At 38.7% G+C, this 22,256-nt stretch overlaps 1 protein-coding gene across 6 annotated transcripts; it reads left to right on the forward strand.

Moving 5' to 3' along the window:
- The first annotated feature begins 98 nt into the window (after window positions 1-98).
- Window positions 99-15,414, forward strand: ATP23 (ATP23 metallopeptidase and ATP synthase assembly factor homolog). Of its 6 annotated transcripts, none has more exons than XM_033117359.1 (6): window positions 106-211; window positions 6,143-6,188; window positions 6,879-6,960; window positions 10,580-10,717; window positions 12,479-12,562; window positions 14,965-15,414. In XM_033117359.1, the coding sequence occupies exons 1-6, from the start codon at window positions 136-138 to the stop codon at window positions 15,166-15,168; spliced, it is 630 nt and encodes a 209-aa protein (XP_032973250.1). In that variant the 5' UTR covers window positions 106-135; the 3' UTR covers window positions 15,169-15,414. The 6 variants fall into 6 exon arrangements, with proteins under 6 accessions (XP_032973251.1, XP_032973250.1, XP_032973248.1 ...); XM_033117357.1 differs by lacking the exon at window positions 106-211 and adding an exon at window positions 2,233-2,786; XM_033117358.1 differs by lacking the exon at window positions 106-211 and adding an exon at window positions 2,324-2,510.
- The last annotated feature ends 6,842 nt before the right edge of the window (window positions 15,415-22,256 follow it).

A 22,256-nucleotide genomic window follows, 5' to 3' on the forward strand; every position in this document is an offset into this window, starting at 1 on the left:
CAGATAACTATCAAGCGTCTCCAGTTGCCTTGGTAACAGCCGACGCTAACCCGGCTTCCATATCTCTTCCCAGAATGCTGAGCACCTTCTCTCATTCACTTCCGGTTTCCGAAAGCTGACTCCTCCCAGAAGTACATGCCTGTCATTCACCCTGCGCATCCTGACCGTGTGGACCTGCTGGGACGAGTGTGGTGTATTCCTGCGGCGGGCGGTGGGTAATGTTTTGTTTTTCCCCAACATTCAGAATGACTGGAACGCTAAGGGAAGGCTATAATCTCACCGCATTTTTGTTGGCCCTCGATAAATGGGTTAGACATTAGTTATTCAAAAGCTGAAAGGCGGAAAGCACTTTAAAATTATCTTCTGCTCATTTGTTGCTGTGATATATTTAAAGAACTTGAAACAACTTCTTATAAAAAAAGTAGTTATTTTTGCCTTAGAAATGAAGGCAAGTGCAAATAACAAAACACCCGAATTCTACCCACTAGGAACAAACCGCTATGAACAGTTTGGAGCAGTCTCCCAGGCCCTTTCTATGCACGTAATAAAATTTCAAAATGAAATCACGTTGTATATGGTATTTTGTAACTTAAAAAAACTTATGAACACATTTCATTAAGAAAAGACTTCAACAATATGGTTGCATGTATTCCATTGTACCTCTTGGACATTTAAACATTTTCTGTCCTTTTTGCTTTTACTTAGTGCTGCAATGGAGAAATGAAAATTCGTAGAGCTAAATCTTTGCCAGTGGTCTCATTTCTTTGTGGTAATTCTGTTTTTCTCCTTTTAATTTAGTCACTTGGATTTGCACTTCCCTATCTGTCCCCTAATGCCTTCCCATTTCACCCATGTCTATATTATAAGTGAATGAAGTTACATCCAAAGCTTACTCAATTTTTAAAAGTTTATTTTTCTGAATATGAATATAATACATGCTTATTGTAGAACATTAGGAAAACCCAGAAGAATATAATAAAAATATTCCAGTACCTAGACAACTATTGATCATATTTTGGCATAAATTTATTCTAGTTTTCTCTCCCTGTTGCCTTCAGAATGAGTATTGAAAACACATTTACTCCTTTGGTAGGAAAAATCCAGCTTTTAATTTGCATTTCTTTGCTTATTCATGTAGCTGAATAATATTTCAAATAGTATTTCAAATGTTTACAGGCTCTGGCTTATTCCAGGCCTCATCTCTCTCTAGCCTTTCCTGAGTATTACAGACTAAACACACTAACTTGAATGATCTAGTTTTCATATATGTGTTTCATTCCCTTACTAGATTGGAAGCTGGTTGTGTGATCCTGGATAAATTATTCAATTTTGCCAAGCCCATTTTCCTTATCAGCAAAATAGTGATAATATTATAATACTTTGCAGTGTTGTCGTGGAGATTAGAAATAATGTATCCAAGGTGACCTCAACAAAAAGAGGCTTTTTTACAATTTACAGTTTTAGTATTCTATGTATGTAGGAGTTATTCATATTTTCATTTCAAGTGAATGACTAATCCCAGCATCCCATCCAATTTACACCTTTATTGAGCATCTGTGACACATAAGGCACTGTTCATAAGGTCTCTTTAGCCTTTATTATTTAGATACATTTCAACTTCAACAATTCTCTTGTTACTCTGTTTCTGCTACCATGCCTGACTGGTCATAGTAGGTGCTGAATAAATGTCTGAGCAGCTGAACTGAGTAATTTATTGAGGGCAGAGAAGCTCAAATGAAACCTGGCGGGCTGTAATGAAAGCCATAATAGGTATAAAGTTCTTTGTACATTGGGAGATCAGGAAAGATTAATTTTGATTATGGTATCTGGGAATGCCCTGTGGAGTAGGTAGATTTGATCAGGACCTGGATAAGGACCGAGGAAAGGGGCTTAAAGGTGGAATTAAAGATGAGTTAAGGCTTGGAGGTAGAAATAAGCAGGTTGTGTTTTGTTATCAGAGAGTTATTTGGGGTAGCAAGAGAGTAGGGTGGGTGAATGGGCCCAGATGAAACAGAAAAAAATAGTTGGGTACTATATTTTGAGGATTTTGATGTTATCAGTCACAATTGTAGCTTTCAAATGTTAAAAACTGCTTTCAGAGGAGAAGTGGGCCCCTTCAGAGGGAAAAGTAGACTTAGTGGCCAGTATTGGCCAGGAGGTGACCACGAGGATGCGGGGCTACGGAACGATGCTATGGGGACTGGGTAACAACACTGCAAAGCCCGCAGCAGCCTGGTGCAGCCTGCAAGGGCAGAAGCCCACCCCTGCTCCTCCCGCTGCACGCGACTCAACACCCCCACCTCTCCTGGAGCCCCTCGCCCCGCCCAGAGCTCGCTCCGCCCCGCGCCTTTCGCCCCGCCCAGAGCTCCTCGCTTCGCCCCGCGCCTTTCGCTCCGCCCAGCGACCCTTGCCGGGTTCAGAAGCTTCTCTGGCCCAACCTCCTCGGTCCCGCCCTCCGACCATCTCGCTGCCCAGCTACCTATCGGCCCTACGGAGAAAGACCCTGAGCAGTGAGTTTGGCGAGAGGGTGGTTACTTTTCCTAGTCTCACCCCGTGCCACCCGAGGCAGGAGGAAGCAGCGGTGAGGACCGTGGATGGCATGGCAGGAGCTTCAGACGAGCGTAGGCCAGGCCCTGCGGCCGGGGAGTCGCTGCAGCAGCAACACGTCTCGTGCCAGGTCTTCCCCGAGCGGCTGGCTCAGGGGAAGCCCCAGCAGGGGTTCCTCTCCAGCTTCTTCAGCAACAATCAGAAGTGCCAGCTCATGCTCCTGAAGACGCTGCAGACAAGTAGGAGCTGACCCGGAGGCTGGGGGTCGGGCGGGGTGGTGTCTGAGACCTGGCGGGCAGGGAAGAGCCTTGGTGCCCCTCGGCCAGTCTCACGTGCTGCATGGGCCGGGTTCAGGCACCTCAGCGCAGAGACTAGGCAGATTCGGCCTTATGGGCGAGGGGGTCTGGGCCTCAGTTTCCTTATCAGAGGAGGCGCTGAGACCCCTGTCGGCACTACTCTTGCGGAATGAACAAGGAGTATGGCTAGGAGTTTGCCCTTTTCTGACACACTCACTGGTCTGATAGATTCTCTGATTTCTTATGTAAGTTATGCAGCAATATGGGGGGACTTTATATAGAGTCTGGGTGAAGCAGTTTTAAAGAGCCACGTTAATTAAGGCGTACTTACTGTTGGCAGTGCAAAAACGACAGTTTTGCAAACCTACCTTTCGATGGAAGGAGTCCTTAATCTTCATACCTGGGTGGGCTTCAGAGTGTTAGAAACCCCTGAAATGGACTGCGAAATCGTGTGCGATTGCATCTACCTGCAGTTTTTGGGAGAGAGAGTTTATAGCTTCATATTCTTTTTATTTTTTTATTTTTATTGGGGAATATTGGGGTTACAGTGTGTTTTTCCAGGACCCATCAGCTCCAAGTAGAGTCATTTTTTTCAATCTAGTTGTGGAGGGAGCAGCTCACTGGCCCATGTAGGAATCCAACCGGCGACCTCGGTGTTTTGAGCACTGTGCTCCAACGAACTGAACCATCCGGCCGGCCGGCCTCCTCATATTGTTAAAGAAGCCCATGACCCCAAAAGGGTTAAGAGCCACTGCTGTGGTTTAAATAAGGACATAGCTACCTGCCTAGGTAGGAATTTACCTCTAGTCTCAGGGACACTGCACTAGAGATTTCTTAACTCCTTAACTCCTTTACTTCAGACATAGAAGTCTTAAAGGTACTTGTCCCAAAGCAAGGTTACTCTTTCATAGCTGGCCAGAGTTCAAAAGTCAATCACCCAAAATTTTCCTACCTTCTTGAGATTACCAGCATATATGGAGTCAGGAGAGGTGGGAGGAGGAAAGAGAGTAGAGGGAATGATGATACTGTATTTAGTTTGCAAATGTATATTGAGTACTTCCTAGATTCTGGTGTGGGAAAATACTAAGATGAATAAGGACCCTGCCTTGAAGATGTTTCAGAGTGGAACGCAGAGGAAAGAATATGGCATGCAGAGTTAGACATGGGTTCAAAATCTGGTCCCTCTCCTTGTTAGGTGTGGAAGAGTGATTTAACTCTATGATCCCCTCTATCCATAGCTGCAAAAAAAAAAGGGGGGGGGGAAGGAGATGGCATAAAAATACCTCTTTTAGCGTTGTTGTGAGGAATAGATTTTTTTTTTTAATTTATTTTTAATTTATCGGGGTGACAATTGTTAGTAAAATTACATAGATTTCAGGTGTGCGATTCTGTATCACATCATCCATAAATCACACTGTGTGTTCACCACCCAGAGTCAGCTCCCCTTCCATCACCATACATTTGATCCCCCTCACCCTCATCCCCCACCCCCACCCCCTTTACCTTCTGGTAACCACCAAATTACGTTCCCCAGATTAATTTTCAAACCCGTGGCCATCTCACTTATTTGCGGATTCTAAAGAAAAGAATAAGTGAATGAACTAATCAGAAACAGTTTGGGAGGAATAGATTTTTTGAATGTAAAGTGTCAGCATATCAGGAGCTGATAAAGGGTAGTTGGTCCTGCAGGGGAAGAGCCAAACAGTGAAGGAAGAGTTGAGACAGGATGTGAGGAGGGTGAGGTGCTGAACATGAGCCCCAGTAGGAATGAATAGGCCTCAACTTTCTGCAGGGAAGGCTGCTGGGAAAATCTGTTGGTAGTATTAAAGCTCTGTCATCCTCTCCCTGAGGATGATGGGAGATGGGAGTACCAAGGGGGTGATGGGAGAACCAAGCCACATGGGAGACCTTTGTTTTCTTGTTCTTCAAAGCAAATTGATTCTAAAATACTGTAGGTTCTTTTTGAAGTACAAAACCACTAAAACCACTGTGCTCCCTGCAAATTGTTTTTTTTTTTTTTTAGTAAGAGGACTATAGATTTTTGAACCCACTTTAACTTTGTAAATGTCTTTTATTTGCTTGAATAATAATGCATTAGTATGGTGCCTGACACCTGATATACACTAAATAATACTTATCATTAATAATAATTCTTTTACTGTTAACACTCTTAAGAGGAGGTGGGTTAGTAAAGCAATAACCTAACCTAACTTTATCATCCCAACTACTGCTTTTCTCTTACTCACCTGTTTTTGCTTTCAACACTTTTTTTTAAATTAATACCTTGATTTCTTTTTGTTTGTTTGTTTTTTTTGCTTACATCATGTAATTTGCTGTGCATTTATACACTTAAGACGCCTATGTGAAAAGTTATTAGAGGCGTTCATTGTACTTTCCTGTAATTGTCACAGGCATATAGACTCTTAGAAGTGAAAGGAGCCTTGGGAGTCATAGGCCTTTTCACCCCCATACAGAAAAACTTCTGTGCCGTCACTGACCGTTTATAGAGCGTTTATAGAGCGTTTATAGATGTCTGCAGGAACAGGTTATCTGTTCTTTGAGGCTTACCTTGAGTGTCTTTTGTATCAACAGCTTTAATTATTGGAAAAATTCCTTTTCATATTGAGTTGAAATCTGCCCCATGTAACGTCTACCCTTTGGTCCTTGTTCTGCCTTCTGTAGAAATATTGACTGAATTCATTCCCACATGGAACTCCTTCAAATACTTGAAGCTGTGTGGTCTTTCTCCTTTCCCAATCCACAAATCCTTTGTTCCTTCTTACCAAACATAGTCCTGTACTGTTCTAATTGCTTTCCCTCCATGGAAGAGCTTCAGTTCGCAGGTCCTGTTTAGAGTGTGGTACTCAGAATGGGACACTGGGTTACAAGGGTAGCCTGACCAGGTCAGACAACGGTGGGGTTACTTCCGTTCTCTAATTTGGATAGTATGCTGCTGTTCATTTCTGTGGATATGGCCCCAAATTTCCTCAGTCTTGGTATATACTTTTAATACATTGTGTTTGATCATTTAACTAAATATGGCTTTTAAAAGCATATTTGACATTATCTAAGATGTTTGGTAGTACTGATCTTGTTATTTGTATCAGTGTTTCATTTCATTAAATACTTGTTTTTATGTTAAGGTTGTCTTTTTATAACCATTTTTACCAATTGTAAGATAGTATTACTTCATTAAGATTGGTGAATTACTTTTTGGTAAGATCTCACACTGCCATTTGGATAATTTGATTGGCCATTCTTTCCAATTAGCATACGTAATTGAATCAATATCTTTTTAGACCCATATGTCAAGCTTCTACTTGATGCCATGAAGCATTCGGGTTGGTAAGTAAATCTTTTTGAAGTGCTGCTCCATATTCTGGCTGCCAAAAACAAAAACAAAACCCAAACTGGAACAATTTAAGATTTTTCACTTGAGGCTACAAAGCCTTTTCCATGTGGTAGGTGATGGTGATTGGCTGCATTCTCTCCAGGCAAGCCTTGTTCTCGCTGGACATCATCTGCCCTAATGCCAAATCTCTGGCTCTCCCATTCACCTCGGGTATTTAGTAAGGATTATACCTAAAATCTTTCTCGTAATTGCAAACCCGGCTTTACTGCTATGCCAGTGTCAGCATTGTCCTTAATGGAGAGGAAATCTCAGCTTGTTGCTGAGGAGCTGTCCAGGTGTTGTTTAATTTTGAAGGGATTAGAGGAAGACTTCTGAGGGCCACTTCTTAACATTCTGGCCCGAGGGCAGTAACTCCACCATATTTCCAATATGGCCTTAATTAGTCGACCAAAAGCTTTATGGAATCATAAGGTTCATAGAATTTGAACTAGGATAGATATTGCAGAGACAGTTTCCTTGTTTCACAGATGAGTCCTGAAGGTGTTAAGTTACTTTCCTGGTGTTTCCTATGCGTTAGTGGTGGAGGGGGTTTGATACAGTTCTCCTGGCCCAGGGCTGTTTCCTCTGTGCCACATGCACACTGCTTCTGGACATGGTCTCTTTAATCCATTCTTGCCTTTTAGTGCTGTGAACAGAGAAAGACACTTTTCTTGTGAAGACTGTAATGGAAATGTCAGTGGAGGTTTTGATGCTTCAATGTCTCAGGTAGGCATTTTTGCGAAGTTGTTTTCTTTCCTCCAGTTCTGATTTTGCTGAGCACCTTGCACATGCTGAGCGTTCTGTTTGGTAGACTTTGTGTGGGATTCACAAAATGAATTAGTCATGGTCCTTACTCTTAAGGAACTTACACTCTCACAGGGGAGATGGGACATGAACACAGACCATGATAAAATTTGGGTGAGGTTATAAACTATTTTAGGTGGGCATGGTTACCACTACAGAACAGTGATATGATTGACTGAAAGGTGCCAACAGATTCAGCTAGATTCACATAAAGCCTCTTCAGGGCAAAGAGGACAAACACTGTTGCCCAAAGCAGAGCAGGGAAAGCATGAGCGAAGGTGACATATTGCGAAAGCACAAGGTATATTTGGGGAATGGCATGTTGTCTAGTTTAGCTGGAGGGCAGGAATGCATGGGGAACAAGAGGAAGTAAGATTGGAAAGAAAGGTAGGCCATAGGGTGGGCTGCTTTGAATGCTAAGCTTAAGAATTTCACCTTTGCGTGGTGAGAAGTGATACACCTTTGAAAAATTTTGATTAGGGGGGTGAGCTTTCTTATCTGTAAAATATGGGTAATGATTATTTCTATCTTATAGAATGGTTATGAGAATTAAATGAGACATTTCTTATATAGAAAACATAGTAAGCATTCAATAAAAGTTATTAATTTTAAGTCACTGGAGGGTTTTGACAGAGTCTTGGAGGTGGTAGTTGGATTATGTCATGTGATGAGGGTAGTTGAAGGAGGTGTTCTGAGTAACTATTTCCATCGTAAATATATAACCCACATCTAACTACACTTAATTGTTTTCTTCTGGGGAATTTTATATGTATTTGCGTGATTTATAACTGTTTTCAGTAATCATGGGAAAAAGCAGCATAGCACAGGGGTGAGTGGTCCGGGTTTTGGAGTCAGGTAGACTTGAATTCAAATCCTAGTTCCCCTGCTCGTTAGCTGTGGGGCTTGGGCAAGTTATTTATTTGCCTTATTCTCAGTTTCCTCATTTGTAAATTGGTCATCACAATACCTGTAGCTCTCAAAGTGAGTTTTGGTAAGTTCTTCCTCCCTTGTGGTTAAATACAGTGGACATTTTGAACCTTCATCTTACTTCTCAACGGTGTTGAACATAGTGGGCACTCTCTTTTTAATTTTTTTTTGCAGTTAAAATTTGTATTGTGAGGTATCTCATTCATACAGAAAAATAAAAAAACCTATCTGTACACTTTCGGTCATAATACAATGAATACCTGTGTAACTGCCACCCACACGTGAAACAACCTTGCCAGGACCTCAGCAGCCTGTGTTCCCCTCGTGGATCACATCTCCTCTCCTTCCTTATTCGGACTTCTGTGGTGATCATTCCCTGCTTTCTGAGGGGCTTTGCCATCTGTAGATATTGTCTGACAATGTGTTACTTAATTGTCTGCTCTTAAGCTCTGACTTATATATAATAGTTGGTAGCTTTATGAAATTAAACAGTATATAGTCTTTGGTAACAATTCTTTTGTTCAACATTGTGAGAGTGTTTCCTGTTGTGTACATCACTGATTTATTTAGTTTCACCGTTGGATAGTGTATCTATACTACAGTTTATCTAATACTGACTTTTTCCAACATTTTTATTTTGAATAATGCTGCTGTGAATATTTTTACCTTTTTTTCCTGGTGCCCATGTGCAGAAGTTGTGGCTAGGAGAGGAATTGCAGGGTCATGTGGTACGCATACCGCTTGACTTTAGCAGGTAATGCCAAACACTTTCTTCCCATGGTTTTAGGTACACAGCACTCTTCTGTCGCTCCTTTGCTAGCTCACCTTTCTCTACCAGTCCTGAAATGTTGAAGTGCCTTAATCCTTGGTGTTAGATCCCCTTCGTTTTTACTCTGCACTCTGCCAAAGTGATCTCATTTATTTTCCTAGGTCAGAGCTCTCTTTTGAACTTCACATCACTATATCCAAGTACCCACTTACTGCCTATACTTGGATGTCCACAAGGCATCTCAGACCTGACGTGTCCAAGTCCAAACTGGTAATTTTTACCACACCTCACCCCCATCTAACCTGGTCTTTTAGTTTTGCATATTTCAGTGAATGGTACCACCATCCATCCTATTACATAGCCAGAAATGAGGGAGTCATTCTTGATACCTCCAACTCCCTTCCCATATTCTATCCATCACTAAATTTTGTCCAATTTACCTCCTACATACCTTTTATTGGCTCCCACTATCCCACTGTCAGATATCATGACCCCTTGCCTAGAATACTTTATTAGACTTCAACTAGTCTCTGTACATCTAGTTTTGGTCATCTTATGCTTATTTTCCCGACTATAGTCAAAAGGAGAAAGACAAAATAAAACAAAAGCACCCCCCTGTTTCACCACTCCTTTCTAGTGACTTCCCATTGCTCTCAGGATAAAGCCAGAGTTCAGTGATTTGGCCACTGCTGACTGACCTCACCCGCCTTAGCTCATGCCTACCGCCTCCAGCGCTGTGCTTCAGCGATACAGGCCTGCTTTCAGCTTCTCACACATTCTCTTCCTTCAACTCTCCCCCTACCCTCTGCATAGGTTGTTCTCTCTGTCTGGAATGCTCCCTTCCCTTCTCAGATTTAACTCCCATTCATCCATTAGGTCCCAGTTTAAACATTCCTTCTGAAGAGAAGCCTTTCCCAGCCTTTCAGACCAGGTCAGGCATTCTCATTGTAAGTACTCACGACCACCTGGGTTTTTCTCACGACAACTGTCATTGCGTGTATTTAAACATTTTGGTAAATATTTGATCAATTTCTATCTCCATTAGTAGATTATAAATATACTAATAGGTCTTAATAAATATTAGTTGAATAAATGGATGTTGAATGAATGTATATGAAGTATCTAGCGTGTATCCCAGTGTCTGGCGCATAGGAAGTACACAATAAATGGTAACTGTTATTATTAGGATACCTCATGTCTTTATTATTCCGTGTGCTGCTGGCTTTTGGCACGTTTTCCTGAAGGTCTTTCTGAGGATTTCCCCTGGTAATTCTAGTAGAATGGGACAGTGGTGGTCATTCATTATTGATTCATTGCTCATTCAGAAACTTGATAAGAAGCATTTTATGTATATTCTCATTTAATTCTCACAATTCTATGAGGTAGGTACTCCATCCTCTTTTTATAGTGGAGGAAACTGAGGCACAGGGAGTTAAGAGACTTGCCTAAGATCACCGAATTCGTAAGGAATGGGGCTGGAATTTGAATCTGTCTACTTTGTTCCAAAGTCCACACTCTTAATATGACACAAAACTCCACAATGCTGTGGAGTCCAAGACACACTGGTACAGTCAGCCCCGTGAGGACAGTGAATAAGTGTCCTTACTGTAAGTGCTGCTGTGGTCCAAAGAGAGGAGAAGGGAGAAGTTAGCCATGGGGAAGGCTTACAGAGCTTGTAGTTAATACTGGGCCTTGACACATAGGTGGGTGTGGGGGTCAGTGGAGAAGCGTGGGCGGAGACAATCCAAGCAGGTGAGGCCCCTCAGGTGAGAGAGAGGATGGAATCCGTGAAATGAGAGTAGATTGTAGAAATAATCGAACTTCTCTTGTTTTGGTGCCTCCTAGATTGTTTTGTGCCAGAATAATATTCGTAATCAGGCCCATATGAACAGAGTGGTCACTCACGAGCTCATTCATGCATTTGACCATTGTCGTGCTCACGTCGACTGGTTCACCAACGTCAGACACTTGGCATGCTCAGAGGTGAGTTTCATTGTCGAGCATGTCTTTTTAGGACATGTCCAGGACACTTAGAGCATTTTACTCAATTTATAGTTACTGTCATAGTTCCACGTTAGTTTTGAATTTCTGTGTTTAACTACTGAATATAATTTTTGAGACACAAGAGACATTTTAAATATCTTTTTAGAATTGTCTTAAGTATAACCTTTAAATCCTAATAACAGTGATGATTAACTAATTAACTAACTATAATAATAAACTATTTTATAGAATAAACTAGCCAATGTAAAAAATAAGGATAGTTAACATTTACTGAGGGCTGTGTGCCCAACACTATACTGTTTGTGGATTGTTATTTAATCTTCACAACAACCCATGGAGGTGGACACTATTATCCGCATTTTATATCTATGGAAAGTGAGGCATTTGTTTAGATTCTGTAGTTAGTAAGAGGAAGAAGCAGGATTGCAACCAGGGTTCTTAACTGGTTTGCTGTGCTGTCTTCCATTGCTTTGTCTTCCAACGCTCCTGGCTTGTCCCTGAGCAAAACATTTAGTCTCAAAAATACAACATAAAAAGATAGCTATTATTCAGTACTTTGTATTACTCTCATGTGTGTGTGTTTTATGCAAATGTACTCGTATGTGCCTAGAGAGACATACGTATTTCATATTTGCATTTTATTAATCGAAGTGTGCAATGTGCTAAGTTAAAAAACTTGCTAAGTTAAAAAACTAATATAAATTTTAAGCTATTTATACTTTATAACTTTGATTATTTTCTCTTTCCTTTGAAATTAATAAGCAACCCCAGTGCATGGAATTATAACTCTTATTATTTGGAGAGTAGACTAAGAGTTTCGAAATGTGTCTCTCCTTTGGGTGTTATGAAAATTAATACTGCCTGTTAGCTAGTGAAAGTGTGTTAAGCGCCTTGAGCGCCTCAGAGGATCAAGGCTGTGTTATTGTAGAAGTAACAAGAAGTGGGCCGTTCTATTTGCAATGAATCAGCAAAAATGTGGCCAGGTTGGCTGTAGAATCTGTGGGGTAGTTTCAAGACTTCTTTTTCCTCATCTATTAAAGCTGCTTTTTACCTTGGAGATGTAGTAAATTAGAAAACATGTCCTCCTAACTGCAGGCTGTCATGCTCAGTTTGGAATGTTCTTGGTTCTCTGTGCTTTGTACCACTTAATTTTTCATAGGACAATCGAGGCTCTGGAGGAAGGATATGAACTCATACAGGTTTAAGGGAAGGTCCAAAAGGGTTTCAGTGATTTAGGCTACGGCTGGGAAGTTCTTATGCTCCAAGTGCCTTAGATATTGATGTGTTCAGTTTTAAGTCACATTGAAACTCAGTTTGTAGATCTTTGGAAAAATGCTTTCTTGAAGTCCTTTTGGAAATTTTGGATGTTTGTGTCTTGTAGAGAGCATGGACTTTTTAACTCTTAAATCCAAATCTCTGACTTTTGGTTCCAAAGAAATTAGTTCTGTCAGTAAGGCTACAGTGTAAAAGTTTGAAAATTTTCTTTGTTAGATGATTGACCCCCCGCCACCCACCCCACCCAGTGTGTTTGGCATTGTCTAGCATAGCTCATCCATAGCTGTTCTTTTTCTTAATTTAAGAACACCTTGAGTCAATAGAGTTTAGAAAACTCTTATAGACACTCTGTTCTCAGAAAAACTTGCTAATTTTATATTATTTTACCATAAAAAAATGTGCGGATATAAAGGTATAGAGTGTGAGCATTTACTTTCTTTTCATTTGCCTTCTGTCTCTGTGTAGGTTCGAGCTGCTAACCTTAGTGGAGACTGCTCACTTACAAATGAAATTTTCAGGTTACATTTTGGATTAAAACAACACCATCAGGTAAGAAGTAACATGAAATTACTTACCCTCAAGAGTGCTAAGAGTGGAAATAGTGAATAAAGGAATAAGGAGTACATTTAGTATTTGAAATTTGAAAGAACTACTTATATGAAAAGAATACAAAATGTATACCGTTTAAGCCAAACAGATGGAATTTAGTTTTACTTTGTAATTATGGGCATGCCGTGTGACTGATGGAGATTTTTATAGTGAAAAGAGCTCTGATCTCACTCTTGGGATACTTTTTCAGATGGGGGTAGATAAGGAATGGAAGTGCAATCACAGCCTGTCTTATCTAGCAGTCCTGGACTTATATTTGGAAGCTACCACGGTATTCTCCAGACAAAAAAGTAGTACCTTTCAGAACAGAGACTGCATTGCAGCACAGGTTATGGCTGTGTATTAGTGCAACTTTAAAGGATGTAATATGTGACAGCAAAGCTTTGGATTGGCACAGACTTGATTATGATGAACTGAGCTGAGAGGGATTTTGTAAACAAAACAAAGCAAAACCAAAGAAAACTATAGGCCAGATCATCCTGCTAGAAAGCTTTTAGGATCTGCGATGGATGACGGGGAGAAGAGTGTAGACCTGATGGACTGATAATGAATGTAAGCAGTTCTGCCCCCAGCAGCCCAGGGGCTCTGTGTCCACACTTAGGAGAAAGGCTGATCAGACATTTTCTGTGGGAGGAACTTGCTGGGCCAATTTGTGAGGTACGTGGGCATCAGCATAGCAGTTTCAACCAGATGCAAAGAAGATAGGCTTGGGACAACAGGAAGGCCCTTTGTTCTTTAGAGAAGAGAGTAACTAATCTCGGGGGTGGAGGGTAGAGTCACAGGGAACCACTAAGAAACTGTGAACTTGGTGAATGGGAGCTAGAAGAGAAGCCTGCGGCCTGGCGAGGGTGATGACGCAGAAAGGGGCGTGTTTTGCTTTCGGCCTGTGCTGTCAGCTGTGATGTGCCACTGAGTTGCCTTGTACCACATGTCTTCTGTGCCCTTGAACCCCTGTTTCTCTGGTCGATTCAGCTCAGGCTGCATTTGATTGGGCTGTGTGCCCTGGCTCAGAGGGGTGGAAAGGTGGAAGTAGGGGTACACATCGGCTCACCTAGAGAAGAGGATAACGGGGCTAAGGCCTGTGGTCTAGGGCCAGAGTCTTTGGAAGAGAAGTCTCGCCTCTTTTTACCTTGGGCAGCAGCAGCAGAAAACAAATAGAGCTAGCAGCAGGATGGAAAATATGTGGAGGTAGTGGGAACCTGGTTGTGGGAGAACAGTCTTAGAGAAAGGAGTCCCTGCTTTTGTACAGCATGTACCCAAGAAATAGAAACAAGGATTACAGGAGCTGATTGTAAAATTGCACACTTTTAACAGAAATTTATTATTTCTGGAAAGAAGTAAATCTGGACTGTGATCTATACTTGCGTCTCCCATTTCTGTGGCTCCAGGAGACAAATTTTTACCACCATTTTTGTTTTTTTCCTGGAGGAGAGAAATTTCCTCTTTCTGGCATTTGCTATTGTGGCTTCCTCTCTTTCTTATTCCTTTATGCCTGGGGTTTAGTTTTAAAATCAGTGGTATAATTTAGGTTGAGAAGCACTGGTTTATAGTCCAACATTAGTGAGTATTTCCAAGTTGGGCATGTTCACCAGGCTAAAGTAAAACTGGGAACATGCTGAGAAAAGCAGTGATTGACAGGATGCATAGCCATCAGAACCAGTGTTTGGTTATTTTTCAGGAAAAAGTTAAATGCCATTCTTTTGAGTTTTAGTTTGGTCCTGTGGAGAAATAAATTGATTAAAAGCTCTCCAATAACTGCACTGGCAGGATCTTATGTTTCTTGAAATATTTAGAAAACTGAGCAATTTTAGTCTACTACTATGTAAATTATAAAGTAAATTTAGGTAAATTATTTTCTTAGTAAGAGAACTTTAATGCCCATGCAAAGAATACTAAGGAAAAAAATGTTTGATTTTTTTTTCCCCCCTTGAAAAATTGAGACACATTCCAATTTTGTGTATATATATATATATATATATATATATATATATATATATACATATATACAAAATCAATATATATATGTGATTTCCTATTGCCTGGGGAAGAGTGCTTCTCTTGAAGGAAAAGTTATCTAGCATTGGTCAACTGAAAAGTTAAGGAAGAGAGTTGCAGAAGAAAAGTATATTTTAAATTTATTTAAATTTTATTAAAAATTCAACCAGAACCTTATTTATACACGTTCTATAATTTTCCAAATTGGGAGTTATTGTTTGGCAAACACTGCCTAGAACTTCAGAGAATGACATCTGCTTATATTATTGGAAAAGATGAAAAAATTGGGGGAGGTCTTACTTACACCTAAATAATTATATGTATACCTAAATAATCTTTCTCCTTAGACTTGTGTGAGAGACAGAGCCATTCATTCTATCCTGGCTGTTAGGAATATCAGCAAGGAAGTAGCTCAAAAGGCTGTTGATGAAGTTTTTGAATCTTGTTTCAATGACCACGAACCTTTTGGAAGGATCCCACATAACAAGACTTATGCAAGATATGCTCATAGAGACTTTCAAAACCGTGATCGGTATTACTCAAATATATGAAGACAATGACATTTTATATTACAGAGCTTCAACGATCATGGAGAAAATATGGTTTTCAAGTGCACAAACGTATAAAATGTAAACGATCAATTAAATCAAGATAAAACAGAAGATGCTGATTCTAGCATATGATCAGAAAAAGTAACTGGTAAAAAATGAAACTGCCTTGAACTCTAAGGCAAAGATTATATCTTTATAGTTAACTATTTGGTAAATAAGGCAAATAAATTACATTTTTGTATTTTCTGTATTGTACTTGTGTTTTTTTTTTTAATATTTGTGTTTTATTTATTATTATGATTTTATTACATGTAATTATTTTAGAATTTGATTATGAAACCTGTGAAGTGTGCCTTTGTATGATGTTGATAGGTGACCACTGTTGGTATTTACATTAAGTGTAAAGAAAAGTGTATGGATCTCATGATAGGACATTTATTGAGATGCTCTAATGATCAAAACACAACAAGATTGAAAGTTGGGAATAATTCATTCAATGATCAATGCCTTCCCTCTTTTTGCTCTACTATATGGCTTAAATTTCTGGGGACAGTTCTGATTACATTTTTTTTTTTTTAAAGTAAAGACAGTACATTACATTTATAATGCAATTGAATTTAACTTTATATATTTAGAAGATTTTCACATAATCATTCTCAAATATTTTGTCAATCCTTGATCTGAGGTTTTGGATTCAGAAAACATGGAAACGTGGTCATCTCATCTATCCCCCTTAACTGGTGACTGCACCTTCCCCCTGTCCCAGCAAACATCTCTTGGCCTATGTGCAGACTGAAAGACAGTGATGCCTGTGTCTAATTAAAGGTTTGAAGATAATGAAGTTAACAGGATTCTTTTTTTTTTTGTTTTGTTTTAAAAAATTTTTTATTGGGGAATATTGGGGAACAGTGTGTTTCCCCAGGGCCCATCCGCTCCAAGTCATTGTCCTTCAATCTAGTTGTGGAGGGTGCAGCTCAGCTCCAAGTCCACTCACCGTTTTCAATCTTAGTTGCAGGGGGTGCAGCCCACCATCCCATGTGGGAATTAAACAGGCAACCTTGTTGTTGAGAGTTCGCGCTTTAACCATCTTAGTTATTTGGCTGCCCCTCCGGCAGCTCAGTGGCAGCTTGTTATCTTCAATCTAGTTGTGGAGGGCACAGCTCACTGGCCCATGTGGGAATCGAACCAGCAACCTTGTTGTTCAGAGCTTGCGCTTTAACCAACTGAGCCATCCAGCCATCCAGCCGCCCCAACAGGATTCTTTTGAGTTAAAATTTGATTAAATATAAATTATAAAGTGATACCTCAAGCTTAATAACTTACTGAACATTAACACATGGTTTGAGGATTCTGGGAAGACGGTGGAATAGGAAACAACAGAAATCCGTTTCCCCACTTAAGACAAAATTACACTGGCAGAATCTGTCTGACATAAATATTTTGGACTTCTGAAGTCTACTGAAGGCTTGCACCTTCCAGGGGAAGACTTGGATGGTACATTGCGGCTAATTTTGGTCACTTTCAGCTCTTAGCACAGTAGGAGCTGCCTACCTACCTCCCACCATACTGCCCTGTGGCAGGCAGCATGCATGTGTTCCTGGGGCACAGACTGTGGCAACCAAGTTGGGCAAAAAGCTCCCTGTCCTCCCTGTCCTCCAGGTAGTTGGGATCTTCTCTGATTGATGATTGATGCTTATTTTCACAGAGGTTCAGAAAAGGAGGTAGTGGATTGTTGCACCTCTTCCCATTTTTGCAAACTTTCCATCAGGCTGAAGTGACTTACAGGGTATTTAAAGGGCTGCTGCCTTTCTTCCCCCATTCATTTTTATCTTTCCCCCCTTTTGGGAGCCAAACATTGAAGACTAGAACATTAAAAAAAAATTTGTATACAGGGGAAATTAGAAAGTCACTATTCACGTCCAGGGAAAAACGCAGGTTCAGAAAAGACCCAAGAAGACCTTAAATTTATACTTCAGGCAGATCCTTGGTACAGAGACAGCATATAATAAAAACAAACAAATAACCCCAAACCCAAAACAACAGCAAACCCGGAGGAAGGAGGAGAATCTGATTTTCAGAGATACCACATAAGTAGATTCAAATGGCCAGTTTTCATTAAAAAGCAAAACAAAACAAAACACAAGGCATACACAGGACATACAAGGCATACATAAGAACATGTGGTTCATTTAAAGGAAAAAAATAAACCATCAACCTCCCTGGAAAAGACCTGATGGTAGATCTACTAGACAAAGAATTTAAAACAATAGTCTTAAAGATGCTGAAAGAACCAAAGTAGCATATGGAGAAAGTCAAGAAACAATGTATGAACAAAATGGAAATATCAACAAAGAGATGACTTAAAAGGAAACCAAAAAGGAATTCTGGAGCTGGAAAGTACAATAACTGAAATGAAAAATCTACTCAGGGGTTCAAAGACAGATTTGAATATTCAGAATAAAGAATCAGTGAACTTGAAGATAAGACATTGAAAATTATTGAGTCTGAGGAATAGAAAGAAAAAAGATTGAAGAAAATGAAACAGAGCCTAAGGGACCTGTGGGACACCATCAAGTTGACTAACATTTGTATTGTGAGAGCCCCAGAAAGAGCAGGAGGAGGAAGATGAAGAGGAAGAGGAGGAGAGGAGGAGGCAGAGGAAGAGGAGGAGAAGGAGCAGGAGAGACAGAGAGAGAGAGAGAGAGAGAGAGAGAGACAGAGAGAGAGAGAGAGAGAAATGGGCAGAGAGAATACCTGAAGAAATAATGGTTTATAACTCCACCTTTTGTTTTCTACATATTTTAAGAGGCTAATACATTTAAAAGAATTATTAGTTTATGTTTTGGGGCACACAATGTGTATATATTTTTGTGAAATCAACAACTGAAAAAGGTGGGGAAGGAGTTTTAAAGGAGGAGTGTTTGTATATTATTGAAGTTATGCTGGTATAAATTCAAAGTAGAGTGTTAAAACATTAGGTTGTTAAATGTTATCCCCATGGTAACCACAAGGAAAAGAGCCATTGAATACACAAAAGGAAATGAGAAAGAAGCTTACATGTTTCACAACAAAAAATCAACACAAAAGAAGAGAATAATGCAGGAAATGGGAAAGGAGAAAAAGCTGCAGGGTATGTAGAAAACCAAAGCAAAACACCAGAAGTACATTCCTCCTTATCAGTAATTACTTAGGTGTAAATGAATTAAATTCTCCGATTAAAAGACAGAGATTGTCAGAATGGACAAACAAAAACACAAAAAATATCCAACTATAGGATGGCTACAAAAGACTCATTTAAGATGCAAACACAAATAGATTAAAGGTGAAAGAATGGAAAAGGATTTACCATGCAAATACCAAAAGATAGCAGGAGTGGCTATACTAACATTAGACAAAATAGACTTTTAATCAAGGTGACAAGAGACAAAGGACACTATATATTAATAAAAACTTCAATAGAGAAAGAAGATATAACAATTATAAACATTTACAAACTAAGATCATCAAAATATGTGAAACAAATGGACAGAATTAAAAGGAGAAATAGATAGTTCTACAATAATAATTGGACACTTCGCTACCCCACTCTCAATTATGGATACAATAACCAGACAGAAGGTAACTAAGTATATACAGGACTTGAAACATAAAAAACCAACTAGATCTAACAGACATATGCAGAACACTACACAACAACAGCATACCCATTCTACAAATTAAGTCTCAATATATTTAAAAAGTTAGATATCATACATCTCCTACCACAAAGGGATGAAGTTAGAAATAAATAACTGAAGGAAAATTGAAAAACTCACAAATTTGTGAAAATTAAAGAACACATTTTTAAACAACCAATGGGTCAAAGAAGAAACAACAAGGGAAATTAGAAAATACTTAGAGATGAATGAAAACAAAAATACAACATACCAATACTTATGGGACACAACAAAAGCAGTGCTAAGGGGGAAATTTATAGCTATAAATTTGTATGTCAACAACAAGAAATAAATCAGCAACCTAACTCTACAACTTAAGGAACTAGAAAAAGAAGAGCAAACTAAACCCAAAACTGACAAATGAAGGAAATAATAAAGATTAAAGCAGAGACCAATGAAATAGAGAATAGAAAAACAATAGAGAAAATCAATGAAACAAAAGTTGATTCTTTGAACAAATCAAAATTGACAAAACTTTAGTTAGATGGATTAAGAAAGAAAGAGAGACCTCAAATTACTAAAACTAGAAATGAAAGTGGGGACATTACTACCGATTCTACAAAATTAGAAAGGATTATAAGACAGTACAGTGAACAACTGTATGCCCACAAACTAGATCACCTAGATGAAATGGACAAATTCCTAGAAACACAAAATCCACCAACACCAAATCATGAGAAAATAGAAAATCTAGTTAGACCTATAACTAGTAAAGAGGTTGAATCAGTAATCAAAAATCTCCTGACAAAGAAAATCCCTGGACCTGACGGCTTCATTGGTGAATTCTACCAAACATTTAAAAAAGGACTAATACCAGTCCTCCTCAAACTTTCTGAAAAAATTACACTCCCCAACTCATTCTATGGGGCCAAAATTATTCTGATAAGAAAGCCAGACAAAGATATTACAAGAAAAGAAAACTATAGACCAATATCCCTTATGAACATCATTGAAAAATCCTCAGAAATTCAAAACAAATTCAGCAACCTAGTAAAAAGGATTACACACTATGACCAAGTGGAGTTTATTCCTGGAGTGCCAGGATGGTTCAACATCTGAAATTTGATCAATGTACTATACCACATTAACAAGGAAAAAGACCACATGGTCACCTCAGTTGATGCAGAAAAAGCATTTGACAAAATTCAACACCCTTTAATGATGAAAACAGTCAACAAACTAGGAATAGAAGGAAACTACCTCAACATAATGAAAGCCATATATTGAAAACCCACAGCGAACATACTCAATGTGAAAGACTGAACATTTTTCCTCTATGATCAGGAACAAGGCAAGGTTGCCACTTCTATTCAACATGTTACTGGATATCCTAACTACAGCAATAGGCAAGAAAAATAAATAGAAGGCATCCAAAATGAAAAAGAAGAAATAAAAGTATCTCTGTTTGCAGATGATATGATCTTAAATGTAGAAAACCCTGAAGATTCCACAAAAAAACTGTTTGAAGTAATAAATGAATTCAGCAAAGTAGCGAGATGCAAAGTCAGCATGCAGTAGGATTTCTATACACAATAAATACTCTGAAAAAGGAATTAAAAAAATTATTTAAAAAAGAATAAAATACATGAGAATTAACTTACCCAAGCAGGTGAATTGTACAAGAAAACTACAAATCATTGCTGAAAGATATTTAAAAATATCTATAAATGGAATAAATGAAACACATCCCATGTTCATGGACTGGAAAACTTAATATTGTTAAAGTGTCAGTAGTATTCAAAGTGATCTACAGCTTCAGTGCAATCAAAATCCCAATGACAGTTTTTTTTGCAGAAATAGAAAAACCCATCTTAAAATTCACAGGGAACTTGAAGAAAGCCTGAATAGCCAAAACAATCTTGAAAACAAAACAAAATAAACAAATAAAAACAAAAGCACAAAGCTGGGGGATTTATAAACCAATGGAACAAAGTAAGGAGTTCAGAAATAAACCTTCACATATATGGTTATAGGATTTTTGACAAGGGTACCAAGACCATTCAATGAGGAAAACACAGTCTATGGTGGTGCTGAGAAAACTGGATATCCATGTGCAAACTAATGAATTTGGAACTTTATCTAACACGATATGCAAAAATTAACTCAAAATGGATTAAACTACATCAAAGACACAAAACGAGAACCATAAATGTTTTAAATTGGTAAATTAGACTAAAGTCAAAATTAAAGACTTGTTCATTGAAAAATATTAAGAAAATGAATAGGCAAATGATGGACTGGAAGAATATATACATTTATCTGAGAAAGGCTTCTTATGTGAAAATATGAAGACTTTCTATAACTCAACAAAAAGACAACCCATAAAAAATAGCAAAACATCCTTTGTAAAGTATGATACATAATTGGCTGATCAACACATCAAAAATGTTTTAATATCATTAGTCATAAAATAAATGAAAATTAAAACCACAATGAGAAACTACTACATACCCACTAGAAAAGCAAAAAATTTAATGGACTGCTGGCAAAATTTGTTAGGATGTGAAATAAATAGAACTCATACGTTACTGGTAGGAATGTAAAATAGTACAATTACTTTGGAAAAAGGATTGGCAGTTGCATATAAACATATACTTATCCTTTAACTCTGCTATTTTAAGCTAGGTATTTTACTTAAGAGAAATGAAAACAAATCCACAAAGACTTATACAAGAATGTTCACAATAACCTTATTTATAAAACCTAAAAACTGGAAACACCAAACATCTTTCAACAGAAGAATGAATAAACAAATTGTGATATATTCAAACCTCGGAACACTTCTCAGCAATAAAAAGGAATGAATTACTAATACACACAAGAAGATGAATGAAGCTCACAAACATGCTAATTAAAAGAAGCTTAAGGTACAAAAGAGTACTTACTTGATGATTCCATGTATATGAAATTATAGAACAGGCAAAACTAATCTATGTTGAAAACTGGTTGTCTGCAGGGTGGGGGAGAGGACAAAGAAGTGACTGGGACGAGAGAGAAGGAAATTTCTGGGGTGATGCAAGTGTTCTATATCTTCATTGTGATGTGGGTTACACAGATGTATCCATTGTCAAGTTGTACAGTTAATATTTGGACAGCTCAATATATGTAAAATTTAACAAATAATTGAATGGCAGGTGGAGAGTGGATCGAGGTATCGATTAAACAAGATGGCAGAATGTTGATAATTGTCAAACTTGAGTGATGGGTACAGGATATTCGTTATATTATTCTGTGTACTTTGTAAATGTTCGAAATTTTCCACATTGTTTTTCTTAAACTGGGGGAAATGAATTAAAGATTAATAAGCATTGAAATCTAAATGCAATAATCTTTTTTTAAAGACTGAAAATCATATAAGAACTGGCATAAACA

Source organism: Rhinolophus ferrumequinum, chromosome 10 (assembly GCF_004115265.2).
Source record: "Rhinolophus ferrumequinum isolate MPI-CBG mRhiFer1 chromosome 10, mRhiFer1_v1.p, whole genome shotgun sequence".
NCBI classification, from domain to species: domain Eukaryota; kingdom Metazoa; phylum Chordata; class Mammalia; order Chiroptera; family Rhinolophidae; genus Rhinolophus; species Rhinolophus ferrumequinum.